Below are 23847 nucleotides of genomic sequence, written 5' to 3' on the forward strand. Positions count from 1 at the left end.
ACCTATTGGACATGGATTGGGTCACACCTATGAAGGCAGCACTGTAGGCTGACGAACTCTCAGACTAGTATATAACCAGGTATATCGCCGTCTTAATCACTGAATCTTGGAACTACTCTTTTCACACATTCTCAAATCTTAGTATTTTAAGAATTTACTTGACTTGAATAAAAACTCAAAAGCCAAAAAATGGAGAGATGTGGACGGCTCTGAATACCTGAGCCCAGCGTTGAACCTGATGCCATTAGAACCAAATCGCCTGTTTATCTGAGTTGGCCTTCAATCAATGAAGATGATGGAACCTCCTCTGTTGAAGAAGATGATATATTAATAGATAAAGCAAGTGAAGGAAATGATGGTAGGCCTACCAAGAGTGAACCTGATCCTCTCCTACAGCGGCTGATCACCAGGTATGCGAAGTAATGGAAGCAAATTCCGAAAAGCTATACTGTTTGAAGAGCATTTAAAGCTTCGGAAAGTTTCGGGGGCTGGAATTTAGCCTTTTTACTTTAGACTTGAAGCTGAGATCGAATCGTGACAAGATCTTCCATTTCCGTTTGCCTATAAATATGGTCTCATATGGTAACTGGCCAATGCCAAAACAGCTATGAGGCTGTTATCATATAGGATCACGGCTTTGCTCTTAATGAATCTAATGCATATGTGCATTATCCGTAATTTGTGTTCATTAATCCACAAGCTGAGATGGTATGTGTAGTGCTATGCTCAATGGCGCTCCAAGTATTCGACTCCGATTGTATCAACAGTACTATATAGAAAAATGGAGGTTAGACCACGGAATACCTACGGAGTCCGGAAGGATAATCACACGATGATCAATCACTTACATATGTACCCTTCTTTCTCCAGGGATAAGCTATTCTTAGGCTTCTCTCTACTCTGGTGGTTTCCTCTCCGTCCTCCTTAGTCTGTACTCCGTCCTCGCGTATTTAAGAGTAAGTCCAAATGCCCACAGACATAGACATTATACTTACGATGCTCTACTCTTTATTAGTATGCTGTCTAACCCGTTCCGACCATACGAGGGTCCACCAGTCTATCAGAAATAATACTACCAAAATAGCAGCTATACGCCAAATATTATTCAAACTGGGAAACTTGGGCTAGGCGGTTTCCAGATTATCGCACCGGACACTCCATATGTGGCAGCAGCTAGTCGAAACGTCTTATACTTCATCGACACCCGTTTCGATCATAATACTGCTCAGCATATCAAGAATCAAATTGAGGGACTGACTTTCGCTGGGCGAGATGAGTATATCGATATCGATGAGATTTCGGCAACAGCAGCAATTAAAAATGGTAAAACCAACGAAACGACATTTATATTCAACCCTGTCTACGCTAGGGTCATTTTTGCAAAGGGAATAAATAGGCACAACCGAGAACTCAAATTACCTGAGCATGAGTCTGCTGGCGATTGGCTAGTGGTCTATGATCTAGAAAAAAATAGCATCGGATGCCTCGAGGTAAGTTAAATATCGCTCAAAAGAAAAAGATGAAGAAGAATACTGACGATAGCGGCTTATATACTAGCAGGCAACAAGTTAGCAAGCCGCCCAGTAATGAAGACGATGCCAGGAACAAGGAAACTTCCCTGTGATGTCTATATTGGAGAGGAAAGAGCGTTGTGGTGTCACCTAACGAACCTGGGAAGACGGTGTCTACATATGTACGCAAATGATGTCAAACCAACTTGTAGTCACATTATGATCCACGAGTTCAATTTATCAAAGTCCAAATCTAGGTAAATGTTTCTATATGCTGAATGGGCAGAGAGATAAAGTTATATCGCTTAGCTTCGAAAGTCTTGATCGTCTGTTAACAAGGCTGTCAACGGAGCCAGAGGAAGGGGTGATGGGCGAGGGGCGACGAGAAAAGAGCATCTGCTACATAGAGCGTACCTAGATACCTAGGTAGTCTGTCGACAATTACACACGCACCTGGGCATATATGTTCAATCAGGACACAGCCCTCTAATTCGCTCCATTTGACCGTATTACATTCCAGCAACGCCCCTAATTTCGGGACCCGATGCCCAGGTCTAAACCCTCACCATCAATTTAAGCATACTATATTAGAGGCATTGCCTGTCAAGATATATACCTCACTTACTCAAATTCGTCTTCATTTTGCTCTTTTAAAGCTTTATTTTTCTTACCTACAATTTCATCCAGATCATAGGTCACTAGCCAATCACCAGACTTGGGCTCAGGTAATTTGATCTCTGGGTTTTGTCTATTAATCCCCCTAGCAAATAATACCCTAGCATAGGCAGGGTCAAATGAAAAGGTAGTTCCGCCGGTTTCTCGAATTTTAAGTTCTGCTGTGGCCTCAAACTCGTCTATAGCGACGTACTCTTCTCCCTTTGCGAAAGTTATTGCCTCAATTTGATTCTTGATATGCTGAGCGGTGTCACGGTGGAAACGAGTATCGATGAAGTATAGTGTGTTTCCATTAGCTGCTGCAACATATGGAGTATCTGGTGCGATAATCTGGAATCTCCAGGTCTTGATAACATTTGGCACATAGCTAGAGTTTCGATAGTACTCTTCTTGATAGACTGGTGGGCCATCGTATGGTCGAAACGGGTTTATCAGCATACTGATACAGGGTAGAAAGAGTATTGTAAGTAATAAGGTCAAATTTTTGGATGTCTACGTCTTTAGGTATTTTAACTTACTTTTGAATACGCACTCGAACGCAGATTGCAAGGTTGGAATATGGATCAGGAAACACGGACTACAGAGAGTAGAGATTGGGATATAAAGAAGAGTATACGGAGTAGATCACGGAATCCAGCGAGTAGTGGGCGCGAAGTCAGCTCTATACTCCGGAGTAGAGCGTAAATGGATGTTAGACTACGGAATACCGACGGCGCTGCGGAAATATAAAGAACGCAATCAGATGTTGTTGTCTAGGAAAAGATGACAACATTTATGGAGTAATGATGGTGTTATGGGAGAGATAAGAGGGAAGTTGAAATTAATTTAGCTAAAATATAAGTGCTTCTCCGAATTCTACCAGTCCCGATACCCACCTGTGCCGTGGCATTGTAGTCCGTAGGTAGTCCGTGATCACGTTACAAATCTTTCCACAATCCGACCTTATTTCAGAATAGATCCTACGCTCTAAAGAGCTAGTTCTTTGCTTTTTCACCCTCTATCCTCTGTTCTCCGTTGCGCTATTATCCGTTATCTATGTAATTCGACTGTGGCACTAAGTTTTTCTCCTCTAGTCTCTATAGTGGTTCCTGGTCTATGGTTCTTGCTGCGCCTGAGTGTGTATTTAAGAGTAAGAAGAAAACTGAAAATGCCCATACACAAAGGGTCACAAAAAACTTGACTTCATATTTACGATGCTCTTCTTACTCTTCATTAGTATACTGCTAAGCCCGTTCCGACTCTGTGCCGGCTCACCAGTCTATCATGAATACTATCGAAACAGCAGCTATGTGCCTGATGTGAATTAAACCTGGAGACCTGGTTTCCAGATTATCGCACCAGATACTCTATACGTGGCAACAACTGGTAGAGATAGCTTATACTTCATCGACACCCGCTTCGATCATGATACCGCTCAGTATATCAAGAATCAAATTGAGGCAATGACTTTCGCAGGGCCAGATGATTACGTCGCTATAGACGAGTTTGAGGCCACAGCAGCGATTAAAAATCGAAAAACCGGTGAAACTGTCTTTACATTCGACCCTCCCTACGCTAGGGTTTTCTTTGCGAGTGGGATAAATAGAAATAACCCAGAACTCAAATTACCTAAGCATGAGCCTGCTGGTAATTGGCAAGTGACCTATGATCTGAATGAAATAACAGGTAAGATAATATCTTTGAAAGAACAAAATAAAGAGGAATATGATTCACTGATAGATACATATATCTTAGGAGTTAATAATAAACTAAAAAGCCGGACCAATGGACCATCAATGAAGATGCCCAGATAATATGCTCGGCTTATGATTGCGATACCGATGCCGAGTGTCGGGCCATCAGTTATAAGTACGACCTCTGCCACGGTTATAGACTCGCGAACGGTTGTGAGGATAGTGGCACTACTAATGCTATTGGGTCATGTATTAGAATTTGTGTTAGGGCTGTCGACACACCAAGGGAAGATGGTGAAACAGATACTAGCTACTATCAACGGATGGACAAGTTGCACTGGTATAATTGAATATCTATCACCTTGGCAGGACACCATGGTGCCTTAGGCACTATTAGGGGATGATAAGCTAGAGAGAATGTCAAAGGTATAACCAATGTATTGACAGGAATGGTCATACCATTCCCACTGCAAACTTCAACCTTAATTTGATACATATCTTACAATATTATCATGAGGAAGCATGGGCAAATTGGGAGATTTTGGGTTGATTGGCGGTTCCAATCATGTGAGCACCTAGAAGTGAGCGCTTGTTTTATTCTCAGTTGAGCATGTAGAGAAATTTAGTTTGTGGTCTTCCCAAACAAAACGGTGATATTTCAGGTCGCCCACATGAATACGGTCTATCGGTAATAATTTGAGAGCCAAGTATCCTACGATCCCCTATTTCCCACGATTGACCACGATTTTTTCGAAATTGCTGTGATCCTACGATCCCCTGTTTCCCACAATCCCCTATTTCCCACGATTGACCATAGTCTTTCGAAATTGCTATGATCCTACGATCTTATCGATCCTACGATCCCCTATTTCCCACGATTGACCATGATTTTTTTCGACTATTAAATGTCTCAAAAGCTTGTTATGAGGAGTGAAGAGGAACCCCCTCCAAAAGATATGAATTCTTCGTAAGTTGCATTCAATGTGACAAAAAATTATGTATTCCGTGCTTCATACATAGATAGCCTTGTTGATTGAAGAACTTGAGAGAGAAAAAGATATACAATTCTACATGAGCTTCGGTCTATCTACAATTCCTTACTTCATGAATGAGAAATACTCTTCCACCAACCTTCCAGCTTCATCTCCCTCCATCAAGGCCCACTTTTCTACACTGCCAATATACCCATCCGGTCGAACAATCACAATTCCGACCTCTTCGTGCTCTAGAGACCCCATCCACTTCTCCGTACACGAAGGCTGATCGACATCATCAAGGTACAAAGTCCACCGACTAGCCTGTAGCATCTCTGGCATATCAGCAATCTCGAACTCAGACCTAGAAGATAGAGTTACCAGCGCAGGGGTGAAGACTGTTGAAATAGCGGTGTATCTTTGCAGCTGAAAGAACTCATCCGACGGTGCATAACCGATTGGTTTTCTGGAATATGACTTGTCCGCTTGAGAAGAGATATTGCTCAGTCGACTTGCAGCTGATATTCTTCTACTAAATGATTTCAGGAAACTGAGTGCTTTCTTGACGTTTGGTACGAATGCGTAGATGCGGAATTGACCTAGAAGGGGAATATCAAGTTGGATATCGACTGGATTGGCATCGTTGTATCGGGTCACTTTGGCTGGAAGTTGCAATGTGCCAGGCCGAAGGCGAGTAGATTCAACGCTTTCTTTGCTCAGAAATCCAGTGCGATACTCTGCGCCCACGCCAGAAATGAATCGGATGTTGTCGTCGAAGTTTTTCGCTAGAGCTGCTTCGCCTTTTTCAAATGCAGCGCAATGCTTTGCATCGAAGTCGATGAGATCTTTGGCAATTTTGCGTCTCTCTTCCTCATATGTTAATAGCAGTGATGGATTGGCCAGTCCGCGAATAACGAGATTAAGCTTCCACGCCAGATTGAAACTGTCGTGCATACTTGTGTTGGCACCTTGCGCTGCGAGTGCGGAGTGGCAGTGACCAGCCTGTGAGTGGATCAGCGTCTGGTATACTCATTTGGTGGGATTAAGGACCTACATCACCACATATAAATATCCTTCCATCTGGATCCATGAAATGCTTTGCGACGCGCTGACCGACCACATAGTTTCCAAACCATTCGACATTCTCCCATTCAAGCTTGAATGGACGCATTGCTTCTTTCGCTCGCTGCATCACATATTCCTGTGTTGCTTTGGCTTTGTCTACTCTTTCTCCGGCAGTAGTGCTCAACTCAACGTACAGTCTTGTCATTCCTCGCTCTCGGGGAATCCACAGAATTGACCCAGCGACATGGGAGCGCAAGGCCACTTTGCTCCAGAGATCAGGAAAATCGGTATCGATGACACCTATTTTATTTTCTTAATAGTGACCTTCGAAATTTTGCTCTCGCTCTGACTCACCATCTAATACACCCCAGGATGCATTGGTAATTTCTCCTTCGAGCTCAGCGTCGGGGATGAACGACCTGACTTTTGACCGAGCTCCATCGCATCCAACAAGGTAGTCTGTCCGGATTGTCTTGATGGTGTTACTTGCTAAATCTTCGTATGTAACATCTAATTTACCAGATCCTTCAACTCGCGCAGATGACACAAATCGGCTTGATCTGGTTACGAAAATGCCTCTCGACTCCATATCATCGATCAGGATCTCTTCCACCATTCCTTGATGAGCAAGCAGAATGTATGGGTCTGAAGCACCGACCAGATGATCAGGGTAGTGTGTCTGTCTCCCCGTTCGACGAAGCTGTTCGCCTGCTGTGGATTTCTTGAATAACGTCAGAAAGAACGCAGCACAATCATCGATTGAAGTAGTCATACCCAAAATGAGATGTCGTAGACTCGAACTCCATTTTTCAGGAGCGGATCTGCCAGTCGCATCTGCTTGAACGTCTCAATCGTCTTTGGTTGAATCCCATCTGCCTATGAGAAGCTTATAGTTAGCACATCCACTTTCAACTATGATTACTTAAAATGGCTCTTGCCTTTCCCGTGGACGTTTTATCTGGACGATCATCAAGAATCATGACGTCAATTCCGAAGCGAGCCAAATTGCATCTAAAGCCATTCAGTATTACCCAGGCAGCGTGGTACGGGCATCAATACGCAAGAAACAGACCCGATGGCCCCGCTCCAACAACAACGACAGTGGTAGAGACACCAACCGAGTCAGGAAGGCTGAATCCCTCATTCTCTGCACCTGGAGCCATTGTGAGTCTCTTACTCTGGGGATAATCAAAATTGACCGAACTAGATCTCTTCATTGCTTGGATTGATATATGATTTAATCTGATGGCCGACTTAATTCAAACCCCCACCCTCCCCACCTTTGAAGTATCTACCCACTTTACCATCGGGTTACTCCACCGTCAACAAGAATATCCTGACCGGTAATAAAAGAACTAGCGTCACTGGCCAGAAACACACAAGCCCCTTGAATATCGTCGGGTTCGGCAATCCGTCCGTTCATCGATCTCGCCTCCCACCCTTCGATGAGATGAGAAAACTTTTATCGTGTTAGCTTATGGACTTTTGTGCAACAGAAGTCTGGACTTACTGCAGCCGTCATCTCTGTCCGAACATAACCAGGAGAAATGGTATTCACGCGAATGTTCTGTTTGAAGTTAGCCCCATTGGTTTGTCACGGAGTTTTCGCTTTAAAACTTGAACCTACATATGGGCCAAGCTCTTTTGCAATTGCAGGGCACATAGCTCTGACTGCGCCTTTGGAGCCACAATAGGCCGAGCAAAGCTGATCGCGTACTGCAATATAGCTAGCCATACTAGCTACTAGAATGATGCTACCATGCTTGGTTCCATTGGCGATCATTTGCTTCGCTGCCAACTGAGCCGTGAAATATAGACCAAGAACATTCACCGAGAGCAAATCGTGGTGATCCTCATATGTATATTCCAGGAAAGCAACGTGGCGATTAATTCCAGCACAGGGGACGCAAATATCAAGAGCATTGTCAAATTCTTTCTGGAATTGAGAAAATCCAGCCTGAAGAGATTCTTCCGATGAAACGTCGACTCTTTGTACTTATCAGTGATCGCATATTCGAGTTATCTAGAGCCGGCTTACTCGTAGAAGGCTGTTTGAACACCGAACTCTTTCTCGATAGTATTGAATGCCTCTGTTGGTGGTATTACGTCAAAAATAGCGACATTTGCTCCTGCTTCTGCTAGTCCGCGGGCAAATGCAAGTCCACAGCCCCTTGCACCTCCCGTAACTAGAGCCGTACGACCTTGAAGGGAAAACTAATCTTTCAGTCTAGACGTTGACATCAAGCAGAGGGGGTTCCGTACCTTGGACATAATTGGATTCGGACGATATCTTTGATCTAATTTCTAGGAATTGATGTGATGGATTTCATTATTGATATACTCCGTCTACTTGAAGGTTGAGATAAGGCACACACCCCCATCTTTGAACCTCCACTACGTAAGTCCTTAGTTATGATAAATAGGAAGTTCCAGGTTGGCTATTTGAGTTTTATATACTGATAAACAGCTTTTGGAATGAATTTTTGAACTAGAAGCACACTCCATAATGGCCCCTCCTATCCACATCAAACAACAAGAGATCCGTACGGAATCATGCCAGTTGCAGATTCTAGTTATTGGTGCAGGGCTCGCAGGCCTTGGAGCTGCCATTGGCAGTGCCCTAGCTGGCCACAAAGTGCAGGTCCTCGAAGCAGCTCACGAGATCAAAGAAGTGGGAGCCGGAATCCAAGTTCTTCCCAATAGTTCTCGTGTTCTACAACACTGGGGTCTAGAGAAATCATTGACTCCGCACATGACTGTTCCCCGAGTGTGCAACTTCATTGGCTGGAGAGGCAATCATATCTCACATCTCGATTTCCACGATTCGGAGAAGGGCTATCCCGGTACTTGGTATCGGGACTTTCATCGTGCCGATCTACAGCAATGTCTCGTTAATAGGGCGCTTGATCTCGGTGTGCGAATAACTTGCGGTGCTCGAATTGATAGCGTGTGTGTGAGTGCTGATGGAGCGATGGCTACGGTTGCCACTGGCGATGGGAGATCGTGGCAGGGCGATTTAGTCCTCGGTGCGGATGGAGTGTTTGGAAAGTTGACTCAGGAGTTACTGGGTCGTAGCGATCCGCCGGTGAAAACGGGTGACCTTGCATATCGCCTTCTACTCTCGACAGAGAAGATGAGGAAGGATCCAGAATTGGCGGTGCTGGTCGACGACCCACAAGTGAATTACTGGCTGGGTCCTGACGCGCATGCTGGTAAGTGGCTTGTGCTTTCTCCCTTCATGAGCGGTGAAAACTAATGTTCTCCAGTAAACTATGTCCTTCGAGGTGGAGAGCTATTCAACATGGTCCTTCTCGTACCAGACGACATCCCAGATGAGTCGCTTGCGTCGACGATAGAGGGCAATGTGGAGGAAATGTGCAGTCTTTTCGAAGGTTGGGATCCCAGAATTCAAAAGCTTCTGAAACTCTGCCAATCGGTCCAGAAATGGCGACTATGTATCCGATTTGGAGACTTTGACTGGCGCCATCCATCTGGAGCATGGGTGATGCTTGGAGACGCCGTGCACGCGACTCTACCATATCTCGCTTCAGGGTATGACCTATTCCTCAATGTAAACAAATATTGGGACTCTTTCTAAATCTCATCGCAGAGCTGGTATGGCCTTTGAAGACGGTGCTGTCTTGGGTGAATGTCTATCTCGCCTACCCAATTCTCCCAATATCTCGAAGATTTTGCCCGAGTTTCTCAACGCGAAAAGGCACGCCCTATCAGTCTTCCAAAAATGTCGCAAAGAGCGCACGAAGATGATAGTTGAACGTGGTAATATCCAGCAGTATCTATACCACCTACACGATGGACTGGAACAGCAAGAAAGAGATCGGAAGATGCAGATGGTGCCTACGCCTGCTGGAGAGGCTCTTGCTTGGAGAGATCCCGAACTAGCACCAAAGCTATTAGGATATGACCATATTGCAGATGTTGAAGAGCATTGGGGTTATATACCTAACACTTTAGTAGAGTCTAAATTGTGATTATATCGTTGTTCATTATGAAACAAAGTGAAAGCTTAGTATACAGTTGAATAGAAACTTAGTACATTACAGATACCCTACATTCATTTTAATTTGCAGAACTCTGAATATTAGAAGAAAAAATTACAGTGTAGTCAGTTTTAAATGTACCCAACTAAGCTTAATCCATCTTTGAACTTGGACATCCCTCCGCATAGTGAGAATTGGAGAGATTGATTCGGGTTTAAATTCTACTTGTCAGAAGGAATTTGATTGCCAGTAATGAGTAGATGAAGACCTTATCGATACTAATAGTCGAATTGAGGTAAATGCCCCCCCCCCCCCCCCCCCCCCCAATTCTTGAATTTTGACCCCTCATTCAAACTTCAGAAAGAAAGAAACACTAGCTTGAAATAAGATGATACTAGTAGGCTGCGTATCTTAAGAAGCAAACCTCAGTCTGGGTCAATCAAATTGGAAGGCCCAAAGAATCTCGGCCCTAAATCATCCAAAATTGGCGATGGCTAACCAGCTCCGAATCCTCTAAAGAACCACCCCGAAACCTACCAACATCATAGTATTGCTCTGAATCAATGTACCAACTAGAGAGACGAGCAATTTTCTCGACACAATCGCTCCTCCTCACGCATTCTAGTCGATTCAAAAGAGCAGGCGACTACCTCTCCTTCACAGTAGCTAACTTCTCATTTTTCCTTGTCCAAGACCGCGAAAGCAACATCAACGGCTTCCATAATCTCTGTCGACATGGCGCATTCTCAGTCGTGCAAACACGCTCAGGTTCAGCTTCTATCCTCACCTGCAAATACTACGGCTGGTCCTACAGCCTCAAAGGGAATTTGTCAAAAGCACCTCGCTTCGAGACTGTTTCTGATTTTGATAAGAGCCAACAGGGCCTGCTTCCCGTGAATGATCATTTGATTAAAGCTGGGTTCATCTGGATTAATCTACAGGCGGGAGAGCCAGAGGTGAATTGGGAAGATGAGTATGAGAAGATCGATGAGACGCCGAGGATGCAGAACTTTGATTTTGCGGGTGAGTATTCCTTTGATTATTATTGGGAATTGGATATCGATGCCAACTGGAAGGGTCTCATTGAGGATTACAATGAGTGCTACCATTGCCCTACTTCTCACCCGCTTATCAGTGCTGTTTCGGATATTTCGAGGTATAGGGTTGAGCCGAAGGCTGGGTATATGGAACATCATATCTTCAACAAGGAGCAGACTGATAGTCAGTTTTGAAGGGCTATCACTTTCTTTTCTCCTACAATCTCTATTACAGTCATGTATGGTGAGATCTTACCCGACGAGGCTGGATTGCATGGTGCTGGCAGTTCTGTAGTGATCTTTTTTTTTATGTTCAACGTATGATTCTAGTCCCTGCTACGACGAATAAGGTATACAATGAAGTACCGGCACAAGGATGCCACGGATGAAGAATTTTATAATATCAATTCCTTCTACAGGCAGGCAGGTGCTTGATGAAGACAGACATCTATGCGTTGGCGCACAGGAGAATCTGAACAGCGGGGTGTTTACAAAAGGAGTACTCCACCCTGATAAGGAGAGTCAGTGACCCCTTCGTCAAACCCTCAACCATGAACCTGACTAATATAAGTGATAAATAGGGACCAACTTACTCTCAGCAAAGTGTGAAGCAAATGGTGATGGACCACTGGAAGAAAGAGGATAAACAAGGTGGACAGGAGATCTGACTTGCTCTTCCCAAAATTCCCGAAGTTATGACAGAGAAATATAAGGATGAGGAACACTTCTGCTCCCAGCTGGAAGCTGTCAGCCGCCACCGGCCAGAGCTTGCATGGTAGATACATGGATAAACAGTGAAGACTTATTATCAATTGAATCCAATTTGATGTGAAAAAAGACAACTTGAAAGGCTAAATCTACATGCTTATATACAGTGCAATATACTATTCAAATTCTCAGATCTCCACTCAAAACTGCCACTGTTGCAACCAGTTTGCCATCAAGGCCGGAGAAATGGGCTGGAGAGATCTCATTGTGGAGCTGGCTTCCTTGGTCTTGGTGACATCCAAGGGCACAGACATGGTACCATTCTCCTCATCACCAAGCCCGCGGTAGAATTTCAACAGCTTGAGCGCAGGAAAACGCTGAAGATCTTCAGCGGTTGGGTTCTGAATGCTTTCAAGCTCTGCCAACCATTGCTTGAAGGAAACAGGCTCGACATTGTACTTCTCCTGGATAGGGGGGATGAGAGAAGTCCAATTGACTTCTGTAGGGTTGACGAGGTGGAAGAATTTAGTAGGAAGCTCGGAGGTATCACCGTGGCGAGTGTGGACGAGGTCGATCATGATTTGAGCGAGGCTGTCAACAGGTACCCAATCTACAGGCATGAAACCACAGGTGGTAGGGATCTTGCCCATGGCCTTAGAGGTGTTGACCATGGTAGGAAGCCACTCGTGTCGGTTCCACGCTCCTTTCTCGAAAGTAGGTCCTCCTACCTGTCCCACACGGTGAACGGTAGTAGGAACACGAGATGTGCGAGAAGCTTCTATGCAGATGCGCTCAGAACAGTGCTTAGATTCTCCGTATCCTTGGTGCATCGCCACGGAGACATCCTCCATAGGCACTTCGGGTACAACTGATCCTCTCTCCTCGGACCAGCCACCGACTGAACTAATGGAAGAGACAAAGTGGATGTGAGCATTGTTCTTGCTCTCGATGCTGAAATCCACAAAACGGCGCACACCCTGGATATGAGTCTCCTCGAAAGACTCCACCGTGTTGTTGAAGTCAACCTTCCAGGCGTTGTGGATGATGGTGTCGACTGATGCCAAGAGCTCACTGTACTTGGCTTGAGTAAGGCCGAACCGCTTCTCACCAAAAGATGTTGTGAGGAACTCAACCTTGCCAGTGGCCCAGTCGTGTACGTTGAACTCGAAGCCCTTCTCCGTCAGAAGCTTCTTCTGGCGCTCCTCGGCATCAGATCGGTTCAAACAGTAAATTTTGGTAACAGTCTTCTCATTGAGAAGAAGGTTTAGGAGGTATATTCCCAAACAACCAGTGGAACCAGTGAGAATCACTGTGGTGGGAGCCTTGGGGCCATTTGATGGGACGCTGGTACGGTGGGGGAGGTCGAGTGTATATTTTTTAACAATATTCTCGACGCTCACCTCACGGGGAATTTCATCCTCAGAGTATCCTTCGATAACACCGTGCACAAAGTGTGCCAGCTTCTCCACAGTTGGGTGGGAGTAGATGGACTGAGAAGAGATGATACCAGCTGCTGTCTCTGGGCGTGCCTTCTGCACAACTTGCTGCAAGGTCTTGGACACAGATATTGTCATCAAAGAGTCAACTCCAAAGCTGTAAAAGTCCACATTGACTGGGATCTCCTTCTCAAGAGTCTGAGTAATAAGCTTTTGAGTCCAGGTCAGAATACCGGCCTCGTCAAGAGAGTCTGGGAAGGAGGTATTCTCGTCGTCAGTGCCGTCGTAGACACTATTAATCTCATTCTCATAGTCTTTCAGGACGACACGGCGCAGGACAGTACCCTTGGGGGTTCTCTTGAAAGGCTTGGACTTAGTGAAGGTAATGATGTTGCTTTTGACCACACGACCATGAGCAGCAACGGTGTGATTGGCAGTCTGGACCTTGGGCCAGATCTCATTCACAAAGGTCTTCAAGTCCATTTCGGGAATATCAGGCCTGGGCTCAACCAAGAGACCAGACTGGAACCTGCCCTCGCCAAACACAACGGCGGCCTGGACCCAGGGGTGGGTCTCAATGATGGTCTCCATAGTAATGGGGTTGAACTTCTCACCATTACTCAGGACAATGACATCATCCAAACGACCATGGAACTTGTACAGGTTGGGGTCGGTGGGATGTTTGGTATAGACATCGTTGGTGTGGTAGACGTCGACGTCAGGAAAGGTGTGGAAGATACCCTGCCATTGGCGGGACTTGGGCTGGCGGGGGATAATCAACTCGAACAAACCCTCACCAAGAGCCTTCATCTCAAGACCATAGGATGGGTTAAACTCGAGGTAGTGCCAGTCGCGAGGATTTTTGGGGACGAGAGTGGGGATCCAGCCGATCTCACTTGTTCCAAGAATGGGGATCACTTGGGCATACTCTTGCAGCTTGTGGCCAGTTTCTTCAGCCAAGGGAGCACCACCATAGTACACAGCACGCAACTTCTTGATCTGAGCCAATGCCTTCTCGTTGTGGCTCATATCTTCCAAAATAGAAGGTGAGAACATTCCAGCAGTAGGGTTGCCGACGGCAATAGCATCGGTCAGCAAATCTACTGACAATGGCTTATCAGGGACGATCAACATGGGGACTTCATGGAAGATAGACATGGCAAAGTAAATAATCCCCATCATGTGGAAGAAGGGAGTGGTGACCAAGACGAGATCCTTCTCGTTTGTGTAATAGTAGTAGGCACCTGGTTGGCGACCCTTAGGAACGGGCAATCTGTCGAGACCGTCCATACACATAAAAAAGCCATTTCGGAGGTATACAGGCTTTGGCATACCTAGATTTAGGGTCAGTCAATCAGTTTAATGCGGGAAAATAAGGTCATGAGCGTACCAGTCGTCCCCGAACTGTGAATCACAGCGATAATCTTATCTTCGGCATCTTCGTAAGACTCCGTGTAGGGGTAGACCTTTGCCCTCTCATCATTGAGAAGGGTCTTCATAGAGGGACTTTCATATATCTTGAGACCTGGCACAAGGCTTTGGATCTCGAGCACACGGTCCTTGCGCTCTTCAGTATAGACAAACTTAGTGCAGCCGGTGGCATTAAGGAGGTGAATATATTCATCATCAGAGTTTCGTGTGGAGGGGAAGAATGCCTATATAGGGTGAGCAGGGATAGATGCTAGCGTCGATTGTATCAAGATCTTACTTTGTAGCCAGTCTTTTGACAAGCAAGCATAAAAACGAAATATCGGACATCATTCGCGGCCATATAAGCCAAAGTCTCTTGCTCATCAGCGGGACCAATAGTGCTCTCAATCCACCAGGCTAAGGAGTTGATCATACAGGCCAGAGTCTTCATAGAAAGGTTCTGGAAGCCATGAGACACTTCAGATCCAAGAGGGATCTTTGCGAACAAGCGTTCAGGGTGATTCAGAGCATTATCGTCAACGACTCTGGAGAAGAGTCTGTTCTTAGGTCCGGACATGGTGTTTTCAGGAGTGTTCATATTCGTTTGTGTCTGCGTTCGTGTTTTCTTCGGGAGTATTCCAAATCAAATTTATAAGGCTATGAAACTGGGCTTCATGGATTGAGATTATCTTGTTGAGGCCTTGGGGGGAGGCATGTTTTATAACCCAAGAATTACGCAGCGCTACCCCCATTGTCTTCGAGTAGTTGACGACTGCCGTGATGTAGACCGTGGATATGCCGTTATGCATAAATTGGATACTGTAGTAACAATGTTTCAAGTTCTTCGCAGATCATTCCATTTTGGCAGCTGTACTAACTCCACTAAGGCAATATCGACGAAGATTATGCTGTAAGTCGGTGGCATAACGGCTGAATCGGCTTAGCACAACCCCGGTAACCCGATGTTGGATTCCCCAAAAGCTTGAAATTGGAGCCTGATTGCCGATTCGGTAGAAACCTGTCATAATATTAGTGGGTCGATCTCGCTGGATATTTCCTCTTTCATCCTTTACAATTATTATGTGCATTCCAACTATACTAGATTACATTTCAACCCTGTTTATTATGATTGTATCATTTCTCCAGAAATGACTATTCTTTATTATTTATTTTTGATTCATATAGGTTATAGCTGATAATTATGCTCAAATCTTGGTTCCCCGCTGAGCCCCACGTTCCCTTTCAAGCCACAGTTTTCCGTAGATCCGCTTCTCCCGCAATGTTACCATGGTTATTCTCACGTTTATCAGCTATAAAAGTTTAACTTGGTGGTAATCAAAATTAAGGATATCAAAAATAAAATGAAAAATCATCAAACAAGCAAACAGTTAAAATCAGTATACAAAATCACGGAGTGCAGGGAAATGGTCAAGACGAGCTTCTCCCACTCCTTTTCACGAACTAGAATGGATCATTCCAAGGACGGGTCTGGATGGGTCTTGCAGGCTAATTTAGCAATCACTAACTCCTTTTAGGGACTGCAAGCAACATCTGATGTGGATTCAGTACTTTGTAAGAACTCAAGATACTTAGCTTCCGCGCCACTACGGAAACTAGCGGAATCCCTTATTTACCGAGTAACCTATCAAGCACTAGTCATGGAGTCAATATTATTATTTCCCTGAATTATGGTAAATCCTTGTTCCACTAAATATGTGGTCTATCCTCTGTTTCTAGGCTTTTCTGGAATTTGTAGCGAGGTTCCGGTGCTACAGATCCCTCACGTTTCTTTCAAGATTGGAAGTATGAAGTATTTCGGCAGTTCGAAGTCCGTCTCTTACTTACTGCAGTTTCGTGCATTAGCGAAATATCGACGTAGCGTCAGTATTTCAGTTTGCGGCTAGTAGATAAAGTAGTGGGCCAATCATTGCATGGAGCTACCAAGGTACTTCCTAATACATGCCAATCAGATACGTTGAGATGTTTCCGTGCATTATTAATGCTTAAAGTTACCTATTTTTCACGGACTAACTGCAATTCAATAGACTAATTCCATCTCGGAGGGTTCTTCTCAATCAGGAACTACTATTTCAACCCTTGGGAAGATGCATATACATCCAACACGTCTTAACGTCTGAGCAGTTTGAGGTAGATTATCGACTCTGCCTCGGTATTTGTGCTAAGAATATGGTTGGAATTCGGAGAAGAACATGTGAAATGGCGTTTCCTTGGCATTGGCTATCATCATCGTTTCAATGAGCGAATTTTTTTCACATTGATCTACATTAATTCCTGGTTATAATGATCAACCAAGGATGGATGAGGTTGTCATTCTAATAGAGTGCCCCCACCCCCTTTTCCCCCTTTCACCTAATCTTAATCCTACTGAGAGATTCTGGATCTGGATCTGGATGAAAAATTATATCGCAGATAAGTATCTTACAACTTCGAGCAGTTATCAAAGAAGTATGAAATTATCTTCCCATTAAATTTTTAAGGGTCTTAATCTTATGCACTCGTGCTGTAAAGAAGTTATTTGGAATCAGGGTCTTATTTCATTTTAGATGCCACAAGTATCTTTTACACTGGTCTCACAGCATCTACCACAATTTGTCTATATTTTCTCACTAAGACAAGTTTATGTTTACCACCTCAGAATTCTATATCTATTTAGGTATTATTTAGTTATTTAGTATTGTTGATACTAAGGCCATGTGTTTACCACATGACCTTTGGCTACCATATCCAACAGCAGCAGACACAGAGAATCGAACACTTCTTACCGCTCACAACTATCACACGTATACTACGACCAATAGTAGAACTCACCTGCGACGTGAGCTTAGAAGTACTATGGCACGCTATAGTCGATACTCCTGATACGAGTATCCCGACAATTATTTAAATATTTAAATAGTTAACGTGTTTCCCGGCTAACCCGTTATCCCGGTTAACCCGTTACCCCATCTAAATAAATAGTCTCCGTAGTGATCCTATGTTTTCAAACACACACCATGCCATCAATTCGCCTTGAAATGGAATAAAAATTGATAGAGCAAGAGGGCTGTATCGAATTAGCTCTAAAAGCTTTTAGAGATGGCAAATATCTTACTATCGCAGCTGTTGTACGGTCATTTGGCGTCCCACGTTCAACTTTTGTCGATCGGCTTGAGGGTGTTGAACAACTAGCTGTTAAATGGTCAGCTCAACATATATTTTCTAAATTTGAAAAGCGATCGATGGAGGAATGACTACTCTCTATGGAAACTAGAAGAGTAGCTCTTACCTGTACCATGTGTCAAAATATGGCCAATCTTATCCTCCGATCGCGGATCTCATCCACCTTACATTGTCTTTAAAGGAAAGGTGTTTATGAAGCATTGGTTTAAGGAAAAGGAGCCTAATTAGAGTTTAAATAAGAGCTTCAATAGTCGGTATATTGATCCGAGTAGTGTCGGCTAGCTAAAGATGTATCTTATTCCTAATATTAGGAATCGAAGAGGTAAAACTGCCTTCTGATCCTTGATGAGCAATCCTCTCATCTAACACCTATTTTCGACGATCTTTATAAGAAGCATGATATTATTACTTTATATATGCCTCTATATATATCATATCTTTTATAGTCTTTAGACATAGGCTACTTTAGGCTACTAAAAAAATATTATGGCGGTCGTGTTGCGGAGTTGATGCGGTATAGAATTGATAAAGATGAGTTCCTTCAGATCTTCCCTGATGCATAAAAAAGAGCTTTTAAGATAGATACTATAATAGATAGCTTTAAAGCTACTAGCTTAGTACCTTTATGCTCATCAGAAATGCTCAATAAGCTAAATATTCGGCTTGAATGTCTGCCAGATCTAGAATTACCTTCTGATTGTCCGATATCTTCTGCCTCTGACAGCGACGACAATACTTTTTGGAGCTTAAAACGACTTGAATAATTTAAATCTCGTCGCAATTCTGCTCTAGAGCTCTCCTCTAGCTTAATCCCATCTCCTATTAAAAGGAGGTGGAAGACGTTCTCCGATCGCACTACCCGGACGGTCCACCACCATATTTTTCTGCATGATCGCTGTGGCCATTTAGAGAAAGATAATAAGAAACAGACGAAAAAAAAAAAAAGAATACTACTAAAAAGCAGTTGGCTTATTTGGGTGGTTTAAGAGGTTTAGAGGAGATTGAGAAGCCTGTCATTGAAGAGAATGGTGTTGGAGAGAAATATATATCTGGTGCTGAAGCTGCTCAGAATGACCCTCTTGAGACTGAATTGCCAGTTTTACCCCCTGTCCGACGTCAAATTAACTGCTCAAGGTGTCATAAGAAAGGTCATAGTATTACTAAATGTCATAATCGTGTTATTTAGTCAATTTAATTATGTTGTTGTGCTTAAATATGGAATTGAAATTGATGCGTTTTTTGAAATTCTGATGGGGTAACGGCTTAACAGGGATAACGGCTTAGCCGGGAAACATTTTAAATAACTAATTAGTGAAATGGGGAACGCTCTAGGCAGCACGGTCGGAACGTGCAGGTCGATTCAGCTAGGAAAAACCAACCACAATCACAAGGGAAGGCTTAGTGAGAGTAGGGAGTCAAAAAGTGAAGAAGTGTGCTAAGGTGGACAATCTGTAACTATCACAACTTCTAGATAAATGGTACCAGATGGTTCTGCCGTCGCAGACCGCTTTATCCTTCATACTGTATAGGGCTCCCCACTACATTAGTTAGTCATGACCTTGGGGATGCTTAGTCATATCCCGACGTCGGCTTCGAGCTTGGACAATGATATACCACGGGATAGCCATTGACACTTGAGGACCTGGAAAGGCGCACTGAAACACCTACATCAATATCAGGGGAATTGCTAAAATATAATGAAGTTCGCCCAATTTTTGCTGGCCGCCACAGCCGCCGCCGTGTCGCAAGCTTCTCCGAACCCCGCACGCGGGCAACAGCAGCCGCTCCAGTCCATCAGCACTATTAACACACATTCATTTATTGAAAACTTCATCAGTAGTTCTCCTTTGCTCTCACTACACCGAGATCTTGTGGAGATCTCTTCCATCTCGGGCAATGAGAGCGATATCGGTGCCTTCATCGCTCACTTCCTTGAAAAGAAGAGCTTTACGGTTGTCAAGCAGAAAGTCGCGCCCGTCCCTAAGAAGGACGAGGATGAGTCCGAGCCTTTCAAGCCTCGCTATAATATCTATGCATACCCAGCTTCTCACTCTAAGCCGCCGTCGATTCTTCTCTCCAGCCACATCGATACAGTCCCTCCCTTCATCCCGTACTCCGTTCACGAGCCCGAATCCGGGCTGAACCACAAATCTGATGTGGAAAATCTCATCATAGCTGGTCGTGGTAGCGTCGATGCAAAGGCTAGCGTTGCAGCTCAGATCTTCGCCGCCCTCGAAACCCTAGAGAAGAACCCGGATGCTAATATCGGCCTGCTCTTTGTTGTTGGCGAGGAAATCGGTGGCGATGGAATGAAGGTTTTCTCGGCATCGGATCTGAACACTAAAGGTGCATACCATACTGTCATCTTTGGTGAGCCAACTGAGGCTGCCCTTGTTTCTGGCCACAAGGGTATGCTGGGCTTCGAGGTCCTGTCTCATGGGAAGGCCGCCCACTCCGGATACCCGTGGCTTGGCCACAGCGCTGTATCTGGAATTATACCCGCTCTAGCTCGCATCGATAAGCTAGGCAAGATTCCCACCAGCGAGGGTGGTCTGCCTTCTTCCGAGAAATACGGTGAAACCACATTGAACATCGGCGTTGTGCGTGGTGGTGTTGCAACAAATGTTGTCCCTAGTGAGGCTCGGGCCGATGTATCAGTTCGCCTGGCCGCTGGTTCGCCAGAGGAGGCTCGTGAAATTATTATTCGTGCTGTAGAAGATGCGACTCGTGATGTGGATGCTGATGTCGTTGTTGACTTTTCTACTCATTCGGAGTCGTATGAGCCTCAGGACTTGGATACTGATGTTCCTGGCTTCGAAGTCATCACCGTCAACTACGGTACTGATGTTCCCAGCTTGAAGGTCCGCGATGGTGTGAAGCGATATCTGTACGGACCTGGCAGTATCTTCGTTGCACATGGTGATAATGAGGCTTTGACTGTGCGCGAGCTCCAGGACGCAGTTTCCAGTTATAAAAAGCTTATAGATGCTGCTCTCAGTCGGGAGAAGTAGAAATGGTAAAAATTCTTACATTGAATAAATGTGTCGATGCATTGATTGTAACATCCCCATCACGAGACTTGAATTTCCGAAGCTGCACTGCTTCAGGTTGGTAGGGCGAGAAAGTAGGGGAGCTCCAGGGTGTCCGTGGTGGTTATTATATTGCATGGAAGGGTCGGCAGCTGAATGATTGCTATGGAAGTCTTGAGTCTTGACACTGGAGTTGCTAGCCAATTTCTTGCACTTGAGATTTTGATATTGCAACTATAACAACTCCAACAGCCACTTTGTCCAATATTAATTTATACTGTGCGTATCAGTAGTTTAAAGATTTGTAGTTTAGAGGAAGAAGAGACAAGGAAGAAGAAGAGAGAAGAGAGAAGAGAGAAGAGAGAAGAGAGAAGAGAGAATAGAGAATACCTGGTTTTGTATTAGAAGTGCCCAGCGAGTGGTAATGGAAAGAGGAATAAAACCTATGAGGATAGCATAAGAGTAGGCATGAACAAGTGTGAAGCCGACTACACCCAAGGACTGCACGCATCCATAAAAACCCTGCATAATCTGATGCAACTCTCTGTCTTCACCTAACATAGAACTTCAACTCTCTTACGTCATCCAGAAAAACATTGTTTGCACAGTCAAAATACCCTAGCTGGCTAATATCTGGTAAGTTTTGTTTCGATTGTTCTTCTGCATACATATGAAAACATTTAGTAGAATTTGTAAATCCTGAAAGTAGAAAAGGGCCGAAATCATCAGAAGATTCTCCAAAATGACACCAAGACCTATCCAAAGGCTATATAATGCCTCAAGTGCTTTCCGGTCGAGGCTTACGCTGCCAGCCAGTCTTGAGCTCGCCACCAAGCTTGAACCTTGGCATGGGGTGAGCCTCTGTATTGAAGATATGATCCTCGAGAGAGATGAAGTCTCGGTCTGAGAACAACAAGTAGAAATACTTGAGCGTCTCGGCCATCCAGAAACTTTCCATATTATCACGCTTCGCTGGTGGGATCACAGTCACGTCACCGAGGGAAGTGAAGCCCTTTACGCGGCCGTGGGTTATCGGGGCATTTTCACTCAGGGTCAAAGTGGACTTGGACGGGTCATGTTCAATCACAGAAGTATAGTTGACAAAAGACTTGAACATCTCCCATCCCCATTTTCGGTAAATCTCGTCTCCGGTGACACGGTACATGTAGAACAAAGACTCGACCGTCTCTGGGCGTTGCAGATTGTGGGTATCCATATGGTGGATTTCGATGTCTTTGCGCCAAGGCTCAGTGCCGTCAGGCAGGGGAGATAGGGGGAGGGAAACACTTGCTAGTTCGTGTGGCGGTGAACCAATAGACGAGCTAATTTGGGGATCCGATTTAGGGTCTGGGTACTTATCTTCCATCATCACTGGTGGGGAGTCAAGAATAAAATGGGAAATTTCAGGGGCAAGACCCGTCTTCGTTTGTAGATAAGTTGCCCAGCAGGTCTTCATCAGCTCTCGAGATATGAGAATCTCATCTTCTTTCTGTTGAGTCCAATCAGCCGATTCTCTGGCGTCGGCTAATGGGATACCGCCGGTAGCTCCTAGAGCGATAGTCCCTGGCATAAAGCACACAAGATGGTCCATTTTAGGGCTGAGAGCACCTTCTAAGCCTTGCGGTCTCTCGCCCAGGACCATCAAGTTGGCATCCTGAGAGAAGGAAAGCAAGTGCTTGCGAATGCCTTGCATGCTCTCGTTCCACATCTCTTTATAAACAGGCTCTTCAAGGGAAGTTTGAAGGTACTGTTTGATAAGGTATTCTGTTAAGAGGTGGTCAGTTCAAATTGGCCATGAATGATTGAAGTGTGTTAGACAAACCATAGTATGAGTCACCTCGACTGCCAAGGCGAATGTTATTACCCTTGAATTGTCCAGAATCGGGGTGGATGAAGATAGGGACAAGACCGTCCTGAGCCTTCAGCCCGTCTACAACTTCCATCACCTTTTCTGCGACTCTCCAGTACTCACCTTCCCCGGTGAGTTTGGCCAAGTATTTGAATTCAAGCTGCACCGAAGTTGCCTCGGCCGTAGATGCAGCGCCACCATCGTCGCGGGAGCGGAGCCCCATCGATTTGTTGAGATTCACGCTCGAGTATGGGATTCCAGTGGGCGTGTCAAATGCTCCAAGGAGTCGATCTGCGAGATCAGTGGCTTTCTCGATGTACAAATCCTCTCCAGCAGCAAGAAAATCATCATCCGCGATAGGCGCCAGAGTTGGGTATTTTGTGGACAGATAGTGTGCAGAAAGCAAACCACCCAACATGCGAATGGTTGTCTCGAACGTACTCACGTCATGATCCTGATTGTACTGCAGAGAGGTGGAAATCCACTGGCGCGCATGACGGACCTGAGATGTGAGATTCATTATAATCGCTGCATCAAGTGCATCAACTAGCATCCATCCCATGCCGCCATCAATCATGTTCTTTTTGTTTCCGGATGCTGGATTGTACTCGTCATAACCTAAGTTGTTCAACTGTTAGTGATTTAACACGACAGAATGTATTTTGGGTAGAATTGATACCCCACGCATCTTTCTCGTAGCCTTCCCAACTAACAATGAACGCATCCCGAACTTTGTCTCGGCAATCATCCCAATTCACAACTGTGTCGGAAGCACTTTCATGCTTCAATTGTTGCATCCAATTCCAGAGTGCTACTCCTCTATCATTGCCCTTCGACTTGGATATGGAGCCTGATATGTACGGGAGACTCGCTTTATAATACCATAGCAACAGCAATGCGCATATCGCCAGAATATTAAAGAGCGTTCTCCATCTTTTTCTGGGTGCAGTGCGCCGTGGCGCGAATGGCTTGTCTTTATACATGGGAAGTGATTTTTCGTTTTCAAAGAAGTTGTTCACTCTATTTGACAGATCCGACCCTGCAGAGGTGAGACCGAGTCCAGCGAGGGCGCCCCGGGGTTGAGTAGAATACGAGGACGGATGTGAGTGTGGTGCCTGGAACGACATGATATCCTCGTCGAGCAGCCTTCTTGAAATGATTTTCGTTTCTGCGCTTCTCATGCAAGTATCTAGTACAGGGACATGGGTGCAGTTCTCGAGGTATATTGGCTGGTCTTGTTGAGAATGGTGTTACCTCGTCGCAGTTGTTGTTTTCGTGACTTTGTTTGAGCAGCTTTCA

The 23847-nt window shown here is 44.9% G+C and overlaps 8 protein-coding genes across 8 annotated transcripts; 4 read left to right on the top strand and 4 right to left on the bottom strand.

Annotated features, from left to right (window-relative positions):
* Nucleotides 1-2132: 2132 nt before the first annotated feature.
* On the bottom strand, nucleotides 2133-2624 carry N7495_006051 (ankyrin repeat-containing protein; the record flags this gene model as incomplete). The annotated part of the gene is made up of 1 exon (XM_057208702.1): nucleotides 2133-2624. The coding sequence occupies one exon, from the start codon at nucleotides 2622-2624 to the stop codon at nucleotides 2133-2135; it is 492 nt and encodes a 163-aa protein (XP_057062476.1).
* A 755-nt stretch (nucleotides 2625-3379) lies between these two features.
* N7495_006052 (uncharacterized protein) lies at nucleotides 3380-4209 on the top strand (the record flags this gene model as incomplete). Its single annotated transcript, XM_057208703.1, has 3 exons — nucleotides 3380-3484; nucleotides 3515-3851; nucleotides 3968-4209. The coding sequence occupies 3 exons, from the start codon at nucleotides 3380-3382 to the stop codon at nucleotides 4207-4209; spliced, it is 684 nt and encodes a 227-aa protein (XP_057062477.1).
* A 747-nt stretch (nucleotides 4210-4956) lies between these two features.
* N7495_006053 (uncharacterized protein) lies at nucleotides 4957-8169 on the bottom strand (the record flags this gene model as incomplete). Its single annotated transcript, XM_057208704.1, has 10 exons — nucleotides 4957-5835; nucleotides 5888-6198; nucleotides 6253-6619; nucleotides 6673-6774; nucleotides 6971-7051; nucleotides 7214-7357; nucleotides 7409-7465; nucleotides 7526-7886; nucleotides 7937-8112; nucleotides 8161-8169. The coding sequence occupies 10 exons, from the start codon at nucleotides 8167-8169 to the stop codon at nucleotides 4957-4959; spliced, it is 2487 nt and encodes an 828-aa protein (XP_057062478.1).
* A 235-nt stretch (nucleotides 8170-8404) lies between these two features.
* On the top strand, nucleotides 8405-9890 carry N7495_006054 (uncharacterized protein; the record flags this gene model as incomplete). The annotated part of the gene is made up of 3 exons (XM_057208705.1): nucleotides 8405-9110; nucleotides 9165-9450; nucleotides 9509-9890. The coding sequence occupies 3 exons, from the start codon at nucleotides 8405-8407 to the stop codon at nucleotides 9888-9890; spliced, it is 1374 nt and encodes a 457-aa protein (XP_057062479.1).
* A 572-nt stretch (nucleotides 9891-10462) lies between these two features.
* On the top strand, nucleotides 10463-11131 carry N7495_006055 (aromatic ring-hydroxylating oxygenase subunit alpha; the record flags this gene model as incomplete). Its single annotated transcript, XM_057208706.1, has 1 exon — nucleotides 10463-11131. The coding sequence occupies one exon, from the start codon at nucleotides 10463-10465 to the stop codon at nucleotides 11129-11131; it is 669 nt and encodes a 222-aa protein (XP_057062480.1).
* A 713-nt stretch (nucleotides 11132-11844) lies between these two features.
* Nucleotides 11845-15088, bottom strand: N7495_006056 (putative NRPS-like enzyme; the record flags this gene model as incomplete). Its single annotated transcript, XM_057208707.1, has 3 exons — nucleotides 11845-14414; nucleotides 14471-14735; nucleotides 14789-15088. The coding sequence occupies 3 exons, from the start codon at nucleotides 15086-15088 to the stop codon at nucleotides 11845-11847; spliced, it is 3135 nt and encodes a 1044-aa protein (XP_057062481.1).
* A 4279-nt stretch (nucleotides 15089-19367) lies between these two features.
* On the top strand, nucleotides 19368-20681 carry N7495_006057 (M20 family metallopeptidase; the record flags this gene model as incomplete). The annotated part of the gene is made up of 1 exon (XM_057208708.1): nucleotides 19368-20681. The coding sequence occupies one exon, from the start codon at nucleotides 19368-19370 to the stop codon at nucleotides 20679-20681; it is 1314 nt and encodes a 437-aa protein (XP_057062482.1).
* Nucleotides 20682-21477: 796 nt separating this feature from the next.
* On the bottom strand, nucleotides 21478-23729 carry N7495_006058 (glycoside hydrolase family 47 protein; the record flags this gene model as incomplete). The annotated part of the gene is made up of 3 exons (XM_057208709.1): nucleotides 21478-22463; nucleotides 22522-23166; nucleotides 23228-23729. The coding sequence occupies 3 exons, from the start codon at nucleotides 23727-23729 to the stop codon at nucleotides 21478-21480; spliced, it is 2133 nt and encodes a 710-aa protein (XP_057062483.1).
* Between the last annotated feature and the right edge of the window lie 118 nt (nucleotides 23730-23847).

This window comes from Penicillium taxi (assembly GCF_028828555.1).
Source record: "Penicillium taxi strain IBT 34144 chromosome Unknown utg000004l_segment0_segment0, whole genome shotgun sequence".
Taxonomy (NCBI): domain Eukaryota; kingdom Fungi; phylum Ascomycota; class Eurotiomycetes; order Eurotiales; family Aspergillaceae; genus Penicillium; species Penicillium taxi.